Here is an 18,242-nt window from a genome sequence, read left to right as displayed (position 1 = left end):
ACACTACTTAACAGCTTTGAAAAATAATATTTATATAAAAATATCCAGATATTCTGAAAATTAGAGTTGTGATCATTCCTAAAAAGAAGGAAAAAAGGAAATAGAAATTTTCCCACTCAGTTGGGAAAGACTTTAAACAATAGTTACTAGATCTACTCAGATTCTCACTAAAGATAAATTAATGGAGAAATAAACAAAAACTCTCCAAGTTTGGGAAGATAATTTCAATTAATTCCCTCATTCTAAAAGGAAAGAAATCTTTCTGGACTGTACTTTTTATTCTAATGTAGAACTGATTCTTGTTGCAGCATGCCAACAGGAATGGATTTGCTAAAATTAGCTTCACTATTTGTATTTCATCGATTAAATTTTGGAAAATTTTGAAGAGATTGAAGACAAGAATGTATAATTAACACAACAGAAATGTTGTGTAGGGAATGATGACCTATCCAAACCTGCTTACATCTTTCAGCAGTACTGGTGTTAAAGGGTTCTTCTGTGATAAATGAAGTGAGAGAGGTAAATATGGCTAAACAAACACAGAGCAGGGACACAAGGTACCATTTCTTAGAAAGCAATCTCAGTTAGATGACTGAAAACAGTGTTCACCAGATTGTCAGAATTAGTAGAACCAACAATCCCTGAGCATAATGTCATAAATCAGTACAAGGATTTTGCTGTCTGGAAATGCAGACAGTGAAGCACAGCCTAATCAGGAATACAAATAATCTGAAGAATGTTTATTGGCATAAGGTGACAAAATCTTGAATGTGTTTCCAGACCCATGTAAAAGTTAAGAGAGAAAAATACATTGTAAGTGAATAAACAAATCTTTCCACAGACTGTGGATTGTTTTTCCACAGACCATTTTCATCTGTTTAATGTTTTCTTCCTGTGAATGTCCAACAGTGCAATTAAGTTTTTCTGTGTTCTTTCAATGTACACAGCACAGTTACAGTTATATGGTAGGATTTTCCTGTGTTCTTTCAACTTTGCCTTTGTTCACATAGCACTGATCACAAAACGAAAATTGAAAAGTCTGTAACAATTACTGTATAATTACATTACTAGATATATTTATAAAATGGCATTCTCTAAGGGAGCATTAAAAAATGCTTACTGAACTTTTAAAAAAAATTTATTAGCAGATACAATGTTCTTTATGATTCATGATGGAGAATATTGTGCATTCATGCTGTATAAATCACAGAAAAAAACCTCTAATGATGACTAACTGATAAGACTTGCATAAGTCCACAAGCCACTAAATAACTACTTGATTGTGAAAATTCAGTCTGCCTGAGCAAACCTTTAGCTGAAGGGCATCTGCAAGATTTCATAAAAATCACCTTGCAATTGTCTTATCACTGTATATGGATTTTAGCAATCCTAACAATAGACAGCTGAAAATTAAGCGTATAAATCAACATTATTATATGAAATCCCTGTGTAGGCAGTGGAGAGAGATGAGTATGACTGGGTAGTGGGCAATGAGTGACTGAAGATGTCTATTCTCTCTCCATTGGCTGTCAAGACAAGCTAGAGACATGAGTTGAATTAAATGTCCTCTAGACATAAAAAGACAAAAATAATCCCTTATTTGTCCCATGTAAAAGGTGACAGAAAATTATGTAATATGCAGATCTGTAGCTGGTATAATATGGTTGAAGTGGAGGAAGTGAGGAAACATTTGCAAAACCTAATTTTGTTATGGATAGTTTAGATTTTTATTAGAGAATAGCAAAAAATGTGTAGATGTGCTTAAAATTGGTCAGTATGTAGGAAAATGTTTCTATTCTTAAAGAAAATGCAAAGATCCAAGAAAAACTCTTAAGTATTTTATTTTACTTGAAGGGTTTCTTTACTTATACTATTGATTCTTTCAAGAGATTTCTGCTGTTCCACGTCTTCATTTTGGTTCATTTATAGTTTTAAATCCTTAGTTATGCCATTTTAGGATTAATTGGCCATAAGAAGACATAGATTGTTTTAGAGATGAAGTGAATTTTCATTCACTTATTTACCTTTTTTTTTTTTATCTTGTAGATGAAGAACTGTGAGTATGGTTTAGTATAGTGACAGACTTGGCAGCGTGAAGTTAGTAGTTGTACCTGATGGTCTTCAAGGTCTTTTCCAAATATAACAATTCTGTGATTCTATAGTTACACATAATGACTGCCTAGTCCAACATACTGGCTCAAGCAGGATCGGCTAGGGCAGGTTACCCAGGTCTATATTCAGTTATGTTTTGATTAGCTCTAAGGACAGAGACTCCACAACTTCTCTGGACAGCTTGGCCTAGTGTTTGACCATTCCAACACTGAAAAATATTTCTTCATGTGTCCAGATGGAATTTCATGTGTATTAATTTTTACCCATTGCCTCTTGTCCTACCATTGGGCACCACTCAGGAAAGTCTGTCTCCCTCTTTGTCACTACCTCTCATCAGGTGTTTATACACATGGATAAGATCCTCCTGAGCTTCCTCCTTTCCAGGCTGAACACTCTCAGCTCCCTCAGCCTCTCCTCATAGGAGAGATGGTCCAGACTATAAATTATCTTCATGGCCCTTTGCTGGACTCACTCCATGTCTTTGTTGAACTGGCCAACCTGTACTACCATCTGTTGATGAAGGTTAGTGCATTTCCTACAGGAAGACACATAGAGCAGAATAGTAGTAAAAAAAGATTCAATATGGATCAGATTCAGCAATGTTACATGCCAGTCTTTTCTGTGAAGGTATGCAAATCCTGTAGGAAAGCTACTTTTGTACCTCAAAGCTATTTTTGCACTGACAAAACAGTGTCTTCTACTGTCCCTTCCTCTCTGATAGTCTAATTCCAAACCTAATAGTTATGTAAATTAACATGCTTCTGTTACAATCAGTCCCTACTTAAAAGAAGAAAATCAGAACAAAGTATTCATACTGAAAAATGTTTATATACACACATATGCTGGGACAGAAATATGCTGTATTGTGACTTTGAGAGTGATTTGTTTTTTGAGATAGCTAATCATCCATCAAGTCTACTGATTAATATTCTGCATTGTTCTTCAGGCTATTAATTTCTGGTATGTCCTGGTGATGAATGATGAACACACAGAGCGACGCTATCTGCTTTACTTCCTTTTGAGTTGGGGTCTTCCAGCTTTTGTTGTGATCCTGCTATTAATTGTTCTGAGAGGAATCTATCATCACAGCACAGCACAGATTTATGGCCTTATCTACGGAGATTTGTAAGTTTTCCTTTAAAAAAGCACGAACTAACTGTTGTACTTTCTATATGGCTCTAAATTTAATTTGCTTGCACATAGAGAAGGAGATATACATACAGTCAAATGCAGAAAGGTGTGGGGCTTTCTCTTTTGGTGGAGATAAAGCATGTGTGTCACCAATATGCAGTGCAGCACTTCCCATACAACTGGACATTGCTCCATTTTCTCCACAGTTCCACCCAGGGCTGGGCATTGGCAGAGGCAGCTCGAGCATGTCTGCTTTGAGAGCTTTGCTCTGAGACTGTGCAATTCCAGGCTAAAGGATAGAAATATCTACTGCTGCATAAGTGAGCAGTAGAGCACGTCTTCTTTCCATTTCATTTCCATGTTTTTAAAAAAACATGATGGCAAGCCAAGCCTTAATCCTCATTTAGATTATTAAACGATATTTCTACTTTAATATGTCAAACATATTTCCTGAAATGTTTCTCTTGGAGTATTAAATATATTGTGTTCCCAACTGTTCCCAATTTGAGCATTGCTATAATGCCAATAATTATCACAGTGCTTTCAATAAGATATATAACCTCAGAAAACTCTCCTAATTAAAACAGTGCATCATCATAGGACATTGGGCATTTAAGTGGAAAGATACAGAAAGAAATATTTTCATTCTCCTTCTCTATCTCTTTTACTCTGGCCCTTTTTCTGGAAAAACTATAATAGCTATTCTAGGATATGAAACTTATGCTTATTCACTTTGTGTCATATTTACAGGTTTCATGCACAGGAAAGAGTAAACACACAATTTCTTTTTAAAATAAATGTACTAATTCTTTTAATGAAAAATCCTTATAAAGGTACTTGCAGAATAAATCCAAACTAGGAGAATATTAATCTGTCTTTAATAGAAGAAGAAAATACAATGTGTGTCATTCCATTGTACGAAATACAGCAAAGTGGTTTTTTGTCCCACAAGGGAAACTACTGTGAAAAGTTGATACTGAAATTCGATATCTGTGTTTTAATATATATGTTTATGTATATATGTGCGCTTATAAGTATTACTTGTGTATACATATTTGTTCTTCCACCTGAGGAGCTGCAGGATAAGCAGGCATATCTGGTTTAGATCTAAATGAGCTACACTGGGTATTAGCTGTCTAGCCATGTTAGCCAAGGTTTAGCCCCGCATTAATAGACTCCAGTTCTCAACTCAGAAGAGTATTCGTGCTATATCAGAAAGAGCTGCTTAACTCTGTACCATTCCATAGACATAGATATTTCCTCACAGAATATAGTGAACAAGAATTTTGTATTTTTCATCATGGAAAATACTTCTCTGGGCATAGTAAACACAAGAAATTGTGTAGCATAATGAAGTCTTCTGATTGCAATCAGTGAGTGGGCTGATGATATAATTATGCAGTGAACCACAGTTTCAAAGTTGTTTTCTTTTAGTGTCCATGTCTCATTCTTCAAAATCAAGGAAAGATCTGTAAGTTCTGATAAAATTATTGAATAGAGGAAAATTACTGAGTCCAAATCATTTGCCCAAATTAAATACATTTTTTTTCCAGAATCTTATTAAACTGGGAAAATACCAGAAATCATCCCAAGCTTAATGAGTGTGCAACTTCTTTCAGCTCAGCCGATGCAAATATTGTAAGGAGATATCTGCAAAGATTTTCAAAAGTAACATCAATGCTAACTCATGACTTGAAGAGCACTTTAAAAGTTTCTCTTAATTATACAAAGAGGACCTTTAAAGACAGAATGTATGAATTAGGTCAGATTGAACTACATCACTCAGCACATTTTCTCCAAACCAGGATGTAGTAGTGGAAAACGTAACAAGGAGATTTCCAAATTCAAAGTCATTACATAATAATTTCAGAATCAGCTTCAGAAATAGTTTGAGAACAATGATGTGCTGCTAAGAAGCTCATTTCATATGAAAGCTGTAAGATGGAGTTAAAGTAATAAATGCCCTGAAAGCTGTTAGCTCAATGGTCACTCCTTCAGGCAACTAAGTTTTGCTGTGTTGTCTCACCAATTGTTTTGTTCCTAACAAGAATGTCATGGGCACAATTAACAGCCAACAGGATGGCTATGCTGAAAGAACTTCATTTTATGCTTGTACAATTTGAAGTGTCTTGGATTTTGTGCTTCAAAAGAAATATTATGACATAGCCATGTTTTGGATATGAGAAATTCTATACACAGATGCATGTATTGATTTTGTACAAGAAATCCTTTAACACCTTACATTATAAAATTAATGGGCTTCCATGGTCATAAAAGTAGTTTACACATTGGTGAAAGTCCCTTCCAACCCTTAAGGTTCTGTGATTCATAACTAATTCAGTTCATGTATTGCATGAACACTGCACTCTTTGACATGATGTGAATGCTTTAAGGTACTGGTAAATTTGTGTCAATGCGACCAAATAACAATTATTTTCAGATCATAGCTCAATGATATGTGAAGGACCTAACTTCCAAGAATGGGGTCTTTAATTCCTCCCTTTGCTCTGCTGAGGATGTCATAAGTTATTTGATTAGGACCAGAAAAGTTGCAGATGAAAGGCAAATCAGCATAATTTGAATGAAATAAGTAATGAGATGGGCATTTCCACAGAATGGGTTTGAATGGAGGAAGAGCTGGATATATGTAAAGAAAAATGCAGAGGTTCTGTGAATTTCTGGTGCAATATCTTTACTAGGGAAAGCAGTAAGATTTTATCCCTTGTTAAAAATATGCCTTTGTTCTCACATCTTCTTTTAAAAAAGATGCAGATGTCTGTAACTGCACCTCTGCTTAATTTCTCTGTGTAATAATCATTGGCTCAATTATGTCATCAAGTTTCAAAGTAAGGGCAATCTCTATATGCAGCTGACTTGCAGAAGGAGTGTGGGTAGGTATTTGCCATCTGTCTGGTTTTTTTACTTTTTATGATATGATAAAAATGTTCCATGAAGGTTTGTCAGTGTTTGTAAATGAAATCTCTAATGTGTCTCTAAATTTCAGGTATATTTGCTACCCTGATCTCTAGAAACTATGCACTAAAATGTATATCCTTTCTTAACAATTGTCATGACTACTGAGACTTTAATATTTTAAGTGATAAGGCAGGTGTCTGCTCCTTTTAACTGGTGAATAACTGAAATTTGAATTAAGCTCTCAAATAGATGGTTCAAAGTCACTATAAAGAAAAAAAAGGTATATTATTCTATATTTCTAGGGTTTTATGTCACACAGGCAATTTTCCAACCCCTGTTTGAATTTGCCACAATCTCTATCAAAAATCTCTGTGACTGAAATATCTTCTGAAGATATAAATTCTGCCATTTATGTACATGCTATTTTAAAATAGTATTTCCTTTTGTTATTTCTTATTACGTTAGAAGTCACCGTGACTTTGTGTTCATAGTTAGAGACCTCAGGATAGCCTTTGCCTTCTTTTGGTGCTTGTTTTTTGTTTTGTTTTTTTTTTTCTTATTTGCCATCTGATTGTCTCTTTCAGGATTATAAACCAAACTAATAATTTGTGGGGTTTTTGCAGGAACTGTTAATGGTCTTGCACATTTTAAGATCCTCCTTCTACTTCTAGGAATAAATTTTACTGTTAAACTTTTTAAAAAATCTTTTAAGCAAAAAATGATGAACAGATGGGTTCACAACAAGGCAAGAGTTCAGCTTAAAATCAAATTCCAAGGCCCACTGTGGTTCCCAACTTCAAAACGGTTCAATATTTGCTGTTGCCCTGTTATACATGAGTAGCCAGTCACGTCCTCATTTCTGAAAATCTTTTTGCTAACTTTCTCAAAGCAAGTTTAGTCCTAGCAACATGTTTAAACTGAGTAGTATATTTCTAGTATATCTCTTAAAGTTCAAAGACACAGTTAACCTGAGATGGTGGAAAACAAATGGAGATCAGTTGAAACTGTAGATACTGACAAAGAGTGATATCAAGTCCAATGGAGGGATGAGGAAAGGAATGGGAAGAATTATGTAGTCTAGCTCCCACCAGTTTCATCCTGGTCTCATTGGTGGTTACTCTGAAGAAAAACTGTCAGCAGTGTACGCCTACAATGTATCTTTATAGGGATTGCATCACAGGGGATTTACAGACTGTAGGCAGTTCTGGAAACTAATGTAGGTAAAGATAAAAAACCTCAGAGTGGTGAATGACTTGAGATTATAAACAATTGAATCATCTTTTATGGAGGAAGCTGGATTTGGGGTTGTGACACCTTATAATTCTCTTACAAAACAAAGCGGCAAGCATAAGAACTTCTAAAATGGGAATCCTTTACAATAATTTAGCTTTCTGTTTTGTCATAAATCTGAAAATTTAATGTTTTACACTTGTATACAAGTAAAAATTTCAATATCCTTTTTTAGTCAGTGAAACTACACCCATTTGCAGAGTTTTGCCTTAACTCATCTATTTCTGAGATCAGAGGCCAAAATTATTTCATTAAAAGCATCAGGTTTTGTTCCCAAACATGAGTTTAGAGGCTAATTATGCTACATTCAGTGTACTTGTGCCCAAGAGATTGTCCAAAGCCAAAATAGATGTTATAAGAAAAACACTTAATGCTACTCTAAAACTGACCAGAATCACAGCTCAGAGAATCCTGAACTTTTAACTCACTTAGGTGATTTGGAAACAATTACTACAATATCATTAAAGTATGTTTTTTATAAACTTGGGAAGACCTCTTGTTGCAGCTTTAAGCTTTGAGTCTAACTAGTCCTCTTTCTTGAAACTCAACTCCAGTAAGAAGGCCAGAGGATTGTTTTTATTAGAATATATACTAAAACAAGTAACCTTTGAAAAAGAGAAAGCTGGAAGTGATTAGATATGAGAGAATACAAATTTAAAATTTGTAAACAAACATCTCCCTGCCCTCTGTGTCCTTGCAAAACCTGTTCAAGGTGGTTTTCAAACACAGCTTTTGTCAAGCTTTAGCCTACCTTTTTTTAATTGAAGCAACTCATATAATTTCCTCTAGTTTCCAGAAAGGCTTTTTTTGTCATTTCTAAGATATGGCTTTCTGCTTCTTGAACTTTTAAGAACCTCTGTGAATTCCTCCAGGTTTTAGAAATGTCTCTTTTTTATCAGGATCATTTATTTGCTCAAGACAAGAATGATCTTCTCTCTCAGGAGGTCCCACAAAGTTAGTTAATTTTAATCTTTAAAATTCCCCATGGTAAACAAACTTGAGAGCAGAACAACAACACTTACCATTACAATACCTTAAAATTATTGAATTATCTGTGTATTTGGTTTCAGTGACAGTGATATGATAACATTTCACCACAGAAAAAGGCTAAGCCAAATGTTCTCACACACATATCTTCTTTGTATCTTATCATCTGCCATGATATTTATGAGATATAATGAAGAAAGATTGTCCAGCAAAACTCCTTTCTGGAGAAAACCAAACACTTCTATCTCCTCTAAAGTCTATACCAAGGCAGAATTATTTCCAAAAGGCACAGTATTTGTGATTGTGTAGCCACATCCAGGGGGCAAGAGAACAAAAGACTACATAAAGCTGGAATTTATGAAGATTTTTTTTTTCTGTGACTAAGAGCTACAACATATTACAGTGTTTCTGAATCAAGCTCTTACACATGGGCATGACACGGGGCACAAATAAATGTCTATGAGCTATGGCCAACATTATTTGGAAAAGAAACTTCACAGAAAATGCCAGTACCAGGTCCGTAGTAATGAGTCAAAAGCACTTTGTGTAAGCTGGACTTTAGAGGTAACAATCAGTGCAGTTGCTGTCTGAATACTCAGTTTCATTGAGCGAGTCATGTCCTGCTGGGTGGTAACCGAAAACAGTGATAAAATGGAAGCCTGGAGACAAGTAATGTTCAAAGATATTCTCTTGAATGTTGGTTAGCTTAATGCATCTATACTGAGAGCTGTACAAAGCACAAAATTATAGTCTACACAAATGCTAGCACGATGGTAGGATTAGCAGCATTTCAAGTTTAGTGAAGAAAGCTTGAAAGAAGTACAGGCCTGTAAATGATTATGCTTTGCTTGTATATTTGATGTTAACACAAAGTGCATAAAGTTGCCAGTGATGGGAAATGTGTATCTTAGAGACATGCCAGGCCTAGAAGTTTGAATGATAAGGCCCATCAAAGATTTCTTAAATAAATAAATACAATTTAACTCCTAAGTATAGGTGGAGGGATGGGGACAGTCTAGATTGAGAACTCAATCTGAACCAAAATGTAAGACATCGTAATTTGTTATGTGTTGTCTAAGTACTTCTCCAAGATTTGTTTCTTTTAATGCTGTTGTAAGGACAAAATATTCCTGAAACTGACTTCCAGATACTGCTTTTTATTAAGCTTTACTTCAAGAGTTACAGCCCCATAACTTTTGATTACTTAATGCCTGTACTTACAAGGAGGACCCTGTAAATTGTTACAGATAGAGCCATGCTTTCTTTCTAACATAATATTTGCTAGGCTGGTGCACTGACAACACACTGGACAACGTACTGGATGGTTTTGGGTCTCAGCAAGTTGCATGATTGTTTCACTGCTGGCACACGTTCTGGGCACAGATCCCTGGTTTGCAAGCTGTTTCTTAAAATGGAGTTCTGCTTTCTTAAACCCAAGGATTTGTGCCACTATCAGTTATGGGAGTTTTTTGTCTTGAGTGAGCTCATTTCTATCCAGGTGTTTGTGTCTCATGTCCTTCCCATGTTACTTCAAAAGTGCTTAATTTAGTTCTGAATCTTAATACAGCATGCTTGAAACACCAGACTTTTACAGGCAGAAATAGCTAAGAAAATAGCTGAGAATAGCCAGAAAAAACATTCAGGGATTTTAATTGAACTGTCAGATATGCTAAGACGAAGATGTTTGTATGACGAATGGATGTGGAATTCCCGTCCTCTAATATCTGAATCTTGCTTTGTATTCTGTGCAGACTTTGAAGTGTCTCCCTCCTTGGTCCTTTCTCTCCAGCCTGTGCTTCCTGTTATCCCAGTTTTTCCACCTCCTTTCTTCTTAGTTCACTGACAAATCATCTAGGATTGCAAAAGTTTTCCAAACCACTGTTGCTAGAGCTCAACCCAGAATGATGCTTGGACATCTGGATGCGAGGCCAAACACTCTGTGAAGCAGTGGATAAAGCAGCAGGGGGAAAAATGCCTGCATTTTTCATGGGCTTATTTCTCACCATTCGCTACTTTGCCTTTCTTGGCAGGGTGAATTATCCCATGCTGAGCTCTGTGCTACTGTACGAGAAGTGTTTCTGATGAGCCAGAACTACTTGCACTATGGCTATGCAGCACCACATATAGATAGATATTTTTACTGGGCAAATATAGTAAATATATACACATATATATATATAAATAAAAATACCAGGCAATTACCCTACTTCACTGAACCATAGCAACAGTTAAGAGAGTACAAAGTTTGGCCTTTTTGTATTCTTTACTTGTGCTTTTTTTTGTAAACTTCTCCATTATTTCCAATGAAGCTGCCTAATGTGGTACTCACTGCTAAAGATTATTTAAAAATAACTCACTGCTAAATGCGATGGCTTTAATTACCTTTTATTTACCCCTCATTACCAACATATGCTTTCAGTGGAGGAAAATAGTTGGGGGTGGTGGAGGGGGGTTGAGTGCTTTTTATATCTTGGCAAATATTTACTGTTAATGTTAAGCAAATGTTAACACATCAGAAACAGACATAATCACTGTGTTATGCTTTTAAAGCATTACAAGAAAAAAAGATAAGTTATGTCTGATTTGAGTGATGGAATTTGGAAAAGCAATCAGAGAAAAATATTTGTTATTAAGATAAAAGTTCAAAAAAATTGAGGTGGTTTTAAAGGGTTGCAAACATAGGTTGTTGTAGGTCAAAGTTCCACCCAGAGATGACCTTGAGGCCTGATCATTCAAATAAGTTCAGATGAGCAGTTTTCTGTGTTCAAGTAAAGCTTCAAAAACTACTCTGAAGCCTGTGTAGTACTACACCAAGATTAACAGAACATCTGCAGGACAGAGGCTTCCATCCCTGACACTGACAGCTTTTAAAAGGTTCATGTTCCTTTCAGGTTGTGTAAGAAATTAGCAAGATAGTCCCACCTACTTTATGATCTTTAATTAGCAGAATACCACCTACTGCTACTAAAAAAGTTCATTCTTCGTTTATCTATTTTCCAATCATTTAGGAAAAAACCTTCATCCGATATGCTAGAATGTAACAAGAAATGCTAAAAGAAGCAACAGTGAGATCAGTACCACCAATTGGCACCAAACCTACTTCATTGGCACTGACATGCTCTTTACACTGAGCATATATATATATATATATATATATATATATATATATTTAATCTCTTGTATTTGATCTTCCTAAAAAGTAGAGAAAAAAAATTGATTGATTGTTTGTTTGGTTGTTTTTTAAATCAGTGACAGGATTGTTCTACAATAGGTCGATTTTATGCTCGTATTTTTGTTGTATGAAGTACATGGCCATTGATTGTATTTAGTGCAGTGAGCTGTGCTTTGGAAGGCAGACTCTCATCTGCACTATGTCCCAGCTCCAGTAACTGAAAGCGTATCTCACCAAACTGTGCTAAGGTCCACCTGAGAAAAAGGAATGCAGCTTGAGCAGCTTGATTTCTATTAGTAGCATTAAATTTGACTGTCAGTATGGCTTATACTGAACCTTATACTGAACCTTCTGGGCTGCCAGAAAAGTGGTTGTGCTTAATCCTGGGGATTCAGTGTGTTGCAACAAAATATGCAGATTAAAAAAAAAAAAAAAAAAAAAAAAAAGCGTAACATGCTAAACACTGTTTTGAAGCAGGAAAAAAACTTTTGCATGACATTCTTCAGGACTGTCAACATGAGTCTCATTTGTGTTTTACAATTTGTGCATGGAAACTTCTCCTTTATCACCCAGATTTATATGAAAATTCTTGGTTTACAAAATGAATAGAAAAAGCTAATTTTTAGGAGTTTCTAACCTAAATGCTTGTACAAGGAAAATATTTTTTACTTGTGAGAAACTATAACAAAAATTAAATAATAAACCCCCTATAAATAACCGTAATAAACTATTGCTTAAAAGCCATTGATTATGGCTGAACTACACAAGGAAGAAACCTTATATGTAAACAGCAGCAAGATACTTAACTGAAATCAGACACATAACTCCTTATACAATCTTCAAATTGCAATACTAGCAAGAACTCTGCTCTAAGAGATTTCAGACAAGTCTCTACCAGTCTATTTTCCTGGTCAAATGCTGAAGCCTCCAAATCTTCTGGGACTTCTGAGACAATCATCCTGATGACTCCAGAGCTTCCAGTGCCTTGGATACCTAAACTGCCTTAATGCAGTGCTTCTGCTAGGACCTTGCTGCTTCTTTCATAACTGGTGCTTCCTTAGTATTTACTTTCACAGAAATAAAAAAAAATAAAAAAGAAAAAAAAAAAAAGGAAAAATATAGTAGGTATAAAAATGTTCAGAGAAACTTCCAGAGATCAGTATAATGAGAAGACAGAAACCCAGTGGGGCATGTTCTAAAACAACAGCAGATGACATTTAGGGTTCTCATTGTAGAAAAGCATTGTTAAGGCATTTTGGTTTTCCCCTTTTCCCTACTGTTTAGCTCTGCAGTAACTGCAGCAGTAGAGAAAAACAAGGAAATTGTATTATGCAATAGGTCTGGTTTATTGACAAGACAGTTGTTGCACACACTGACTCAAACTGAATCTTCTGAAGATCCTGTTCTTTGCTGTTTCAAAACAACATCTTGGCACTTCTTCATTCTTTGTTCATGGTGGAATGGATTTTCCCCACTGCTTTCAGTTGTTGATAGTTACTCTGTGAATGTGCCCATTAATGAGTATGGTGCTACTCATGATGAATTTTGCCATGCGGGTAAAGGTGGTAGGGTTAAATTTTTAGTGACAACTCACACTGATGTAGAATTGACTTTTAAAAAATTATCAGGACAATCTGTCCAAAAGTAAACAAGAATGAGAAAGCCTTTGCAAGATTTCTGGCAATTATAAGTTTCACTACTTTCTGAGTTTACATTTCTGAGTGTACCTTTTCCACTTTATTCTTCCCCTCCTGACTGTTTCATTTTTCTTTTGGTCCATAAAGAAACTAGAAGAAAATAAATAATGTCAAAGGGTTGACTGCCACACTATCACTCTATAAGGTCTGCAAAAATAGTAATTAAACAATTTGCATTTCATTTGAAACTTACATACTCTAGAAGACTGAATTTCCCCATGTTAAATTATATACCAGATACAATGTATGAGCCTGTCTCTAAGCAAATCTGCTTGAGATATAGAACAGTTTAAGTTCATAAAACATGACCACACCTTTCATTTTTATTCACACTAGTCAATAACCACAGCAGTATTAAGAGTAGTAAGAGATTTTGTGGGTTGTTGATTTTTGTATCATCCAGCTGAGGTGACAGAGGCCAAGTATAGCACAGAGTCAAAGGGGGTCAGTCTGTCTATGTCATGCTTTGGACACTGGTATTTGATTACAGAAATCTCAAAATATACTTGTAGAAGTGGATGACTCGTACAAGAACTGGATTTTTGGGGCAGCTTTTATGGTTCTCTGAGATTTGTGTGCTTTGAACCATAAACAGATGATTGATGTTCCAGAGAAAATCCCCTATTTCCATTTGAGGAAAAATGATTAAACAAAAGCAAAAGTAACATCACAGTGTAATCTTGGAGCTGCACTATGGGAAAAACACTCTCCTTTTTTTTTTTTTTTTTTTTTTTTTTTTCAAAATAATTCTATTGATATATAAAACCTTTCTCAAACAACTCTTTTGATTAAATTATAGGCTGAAAAGTGTTTTTTCCTGATTCCAGTTTCTGCAATCTATGTCTTAAGTAAGTAGGGCAAGTTAAAAAAAGGAATCTTTTACATTTTGACATAAAAATTTGTGTGATTGACATCACGGATTGAGACCACATTTAAATCTAGGATAATGTATGAAACAGCTTGTGGGACATTGTGGCCTTGGGTTTATGAAGAACTTGCACAATGTACAGAGAATAGGATTACTTTCTGAGCTTATAGCTACAACCAGACAGATATTTTTGCGGCAGAGGCTCGATGTTTGTGCAAAGGCAGTTCCACATCTTCATTAGGTGCCCTGGCATCCCCAGAGAGTTGTGCTCAGGTTGAGGACACCCAACTGCAAGAAGCATCTGATCTCAAAGTCTGTTTCTGCAGCGTGCTGACACTGACTGACAAAGCACAGCCTTGTTAATAAACAGCTGGTGGAGCTCACCCTTCAACAAGTGGCAGTTTGTCATCCTGGGGCTAACGGATGTGGAAGCGGTGCCAACCATGGCCCTCGATGGAGGTGGCTGTGTGCTCTGGGACTGCTGACGAAATATACATGAGCTCTTGGGGCATTGGCCTTGGTGTTTGCCAGCAGCAGTGCTCAGAGCCAAGAGCTCTGCAGACAGCTGGGCACGTATCTGCCCTTCCACCATCTGTGAAAGACAGATGCAGCCCTTTCGATAAGGGACGTGAGGGTGTAGACTTGCTAGTTTAGGTTTTCAGGCTGCTTGTGACTTCCCTCAGAGCAGTCATGCTGCAAATTTCCGCTCTGCGCTGTGTCCTGCACATGCTGTACTGAGAGATGCATCTGTTTGCTAAGCGGAGGAAAAGAAAAACCACCCTGAAAACCCCCAACAAGCAAAACTACATGTTGCGAAAGCTTCTGTTAACATCCAGAGATGGAGATTCTCTGGCTGTGTTATTTGGAGATGAGAATTGAGACAGGTTTAAAAAAAAAAAAACTTACTAATATCAGCAAGAACATTTATTTATATTGGTGTTCTTTGCTTATTAGTAACAGCACTAACATGAGCTTATGCTAGAAGTTCAACAAACACTGTATTGTTTAAGTTAAAAAAAAGAAGAGAGAAAGCTTTATAAATGCTAGTGCATTTTGTGGTGCTTATAATTTGTTTTACTTGGTATTTTCTTAGCTTTCCTAAATGTCTTATCTTACTGGTAGAAAGCCTACGTACTTTTAGCAAATTTACTTTGTAAATTACAAAAAGGATTTTTTTTTCAGAACTAGAAGCAACAGGAACTGACATTTAAGTAGCTTCAGATACAGATCATGCAGAGAGAAATGTAATCTTTGCAACTGTTCTGCCTGTCTTCGTAAATTTCAGAGGTGCTTTACACATAACAGATTATTCTTTGTGACTGGAACCCACTAATATTAGCAACATTTTGCTTTATAAAATGGAAATGCAGCAGAGTCCCAGTTATTAAAAAACTTCTGTAATAGTCACGCATTGCAATGTGGTCAGTATTTAGGACCTAATTTTTACAGATTTTTTTTTAATGGAAATTCTCACATTTTAATGGAAAGAACGAGCAAAAATATTTCTAGTAAGAGAATGTATATATGGAAATACCACTTGAAAATCTGAAAGTGTCTACTTAGAATTAGACATTTTAAAATATTTCCAGTATCTTTTTCTAATACAGCCAGAATTTGCATGCTGTAATACAACTCAATTTAAGAAAATCAGTTTAAAATTAGATTAAGTCCATGTAATTTGGTCAACATGGGTTAAGTGTGCAATTTGTTTGCACGTCTTTGGGAAATGGGGGCAAGTGGCAGGGATTTTCCAAAAATACAGGAGAACTGGTGGGCAACCACATCCTGCCAGGGTAACATCAGCAGAGTGTGGGCTGTTGTGCCTCTTTGAAAGCTCCAGCAGCACTCTGTGACTCGGTTACGACCCTATGCTGCTTTCACCTTACCATAGGCTGTATGTTGGAGTTACGTGATCCAAATAGAAATCAGATAGCTCTCTCCTGATTATTTTGAGCTACTCTCTTGTTTCAGAGTAGACAAAAAAGGAAAAAGGAAAATCTATTTCCTGAAAGGATTCTCTTGTAAAGAAGCTCTTCCATATCAAAGAGTCATCAAAATATGAAGACATGCCACATTTCAGCTGGCCTCCGCTGCTTGAACAACCTCTCCGGCCTGCCAAGTGTAATTTAGAGTTCCCTGAGGCAGCTGTGATTTATGCTGATCAGTGTGAAATTGTTCTTCTCTTCTCTGTCCTGTAGAAAAATCAGTCTAGTTGGAGGGAGGCTCCTTGTTCAGTTTGCTCATCCAAAGGTTTCTGAAGCACTGAATCATAAAAGGGGGCATACTGAGTCATGATACTACCCTGCTTCATAGAATCATAGAATGGTAGGGTTGGAAGGAACCTTTAGAGATCATCTAGTCCAATCCCCCTGCAGAAGCAGGGTCACCTACATCAGGTCAAATAGGAACATGTCCAGTCAGGTCTTGAAAACCTCCAAGGAAGGAGACCCCACACCCTCTCTGGGCAGCCTGTGCCACTGCTCCATCACATTCACAGTAAAACAGTTTTTTCTTATATTTGAATGGAACTTACTGTGTTCCAGTTTCATCATATTACCCTTTGTCCTGTTGCTAGATACCATAGAAAAAAGAAATGCCCCAATCTCCCAGTATTCAGTTTACCCAAGATATGTCACTTCTGTTAAAGCTTGCCTTGGGCAAGTGGGTTATTCCAAATAAATTGTTAGAAATGCAGAGTACATCTGATCATTGATGCTCAGCTTCAGTACAACTGCCACGGCCTTTTGGGTCTTATTTTAAACCAAGCATCCATGGCCTTATGTAGTGATGCTGGAAGCAAAATGTTTGTTTTTCTGAAATTTTCTATTTGTTTTACACTTTCTGATGAGTGATGCATTGCATTTAGAAAAATGGTGTTATTATCGTAAACATTATTGTCATTAGCATAACCATAATTATGAAATAATTATGTATTTTTCAAATAACAGAAGCTGCTGCTTCCTTTTGATGACGGTCGTGGTGCAGCTGCAGTACATTATTGTATTAAGACTTTTTAAAATTTTCTGTAGCAACTAGAAATTTCTGCTTCAGATAGAGATGCTCAAACACTGCTTTCAGTTTATGGAACAACACAGACATAAGTAGCCACATTTTCTGTCTGGGAAATTTTGCCATCCAGATTTGCAAAAAGACCAGCCTATGTTTAGCCTTTCATTTATATATTTTCTTCTTTAAACTACTGTGGCCATTATAGTATGGAATTTGAGAAATGAAGCAATATTTTAATATACTGTGTTAGCTGATGATATTTTATTTATTTACATATAAACACTGTAATAAGGCTGGGAGGAGATACATTGCCCTAATAATCACTGGATATTCTGTAGAAGTTTGATATTACCACTGTAAGTCAAGAAAATGTTGGTGTATCTTTCTTTAGGACCAACTTGAAGGCCTGCTGTTGAGTATTCACCATGATCCAAAATCAGCAATTTCACTAGGTTTGCTAGAATTTGGGAAGTTACTACTTAACAACTTTGAAAACATTTTAAATCATAAAATATTGCCTCAAATTCTAAATATTTATACCAAACAAAAGAGTTCCAAGGACTGATACCTATTTCAAAGGTTAAGTGGCACAGACTGTTGCTTATTCATATTTTTTTAGACTCTCTTCTGCTTAAACTACATAGCATTTGGTCCCCTGTGCATTCTGTTCTCTGCAAGGAGTCTTCATAGCTTTAAAATGTCTTACTTTGTGTTGTTTTATTTTTTTTTTCAATTCAGAGCATTTGAAATCACTTCAGAGGTGGATTGATAGCAGCCAGGGGTTTATTTATATAACACAAAACTGAGGGTATGTGTGGTATGCTCTCACAAGTGGCACGTGGGCATTTTTAAGAGCCTTTGTTGGATCTGGCTGAGACAGAATTATTTTCCCCATAGTGGCCCCTCATTGTGTTGTGCCTCTATATTGGTAACCAGAAAGTTGTTGGTAACCCGTTGGTGTTTTGACTACTGCTGAACAGTGGTCCACAGCATCAAGGCTGTCTTTCCAACATTGCCCCTCACCAGTGGGCTGAGGGTGGACACAAGATTCTGGGAGGGG

The 18,242-nt window shown here is 36.2% G+C and overlaps 1 protein-coding gene across 1 annotated transcript in view; it reads left to right on the top strand.

The window, feature by feature from the left end:
• Nucleotides 1–18,242, top strand: part of ADGRV1 (adhesion G protein-coupled receptor V1) — a 270,716-nt gene that overhangs the window by 190,537 nt on the left and 61,937 nt on the right. Inside the window, exon 86 of the mRNA XM_062018552.1 lies at nt 3,059–3,237. Coding sequence (XP_061874536.1) covers nt 3,059–3,237 — 179 coding nt within the window. The remainder of the gene's footprint in view (nt 1–3,058; nt 3,238–18,242) is intronic.

Source organism: Colius striatus, chromosome Z (assembly GCF_028858725.1).
Source record: "Colius striatus isolate bColStr4 chromosome Z, bColStr4.1.hap1, whole genome shotgun sequence".
NCBI lineage: Eukaryota > Metazoa > Chordata > Aves > Coliiformes > Coliidae > Colius > Colius striatus.
Note: the sequence above shows the minus strand (reverse complement) of the source record. Positions and strands in the feature narration are given on the sequence as shown.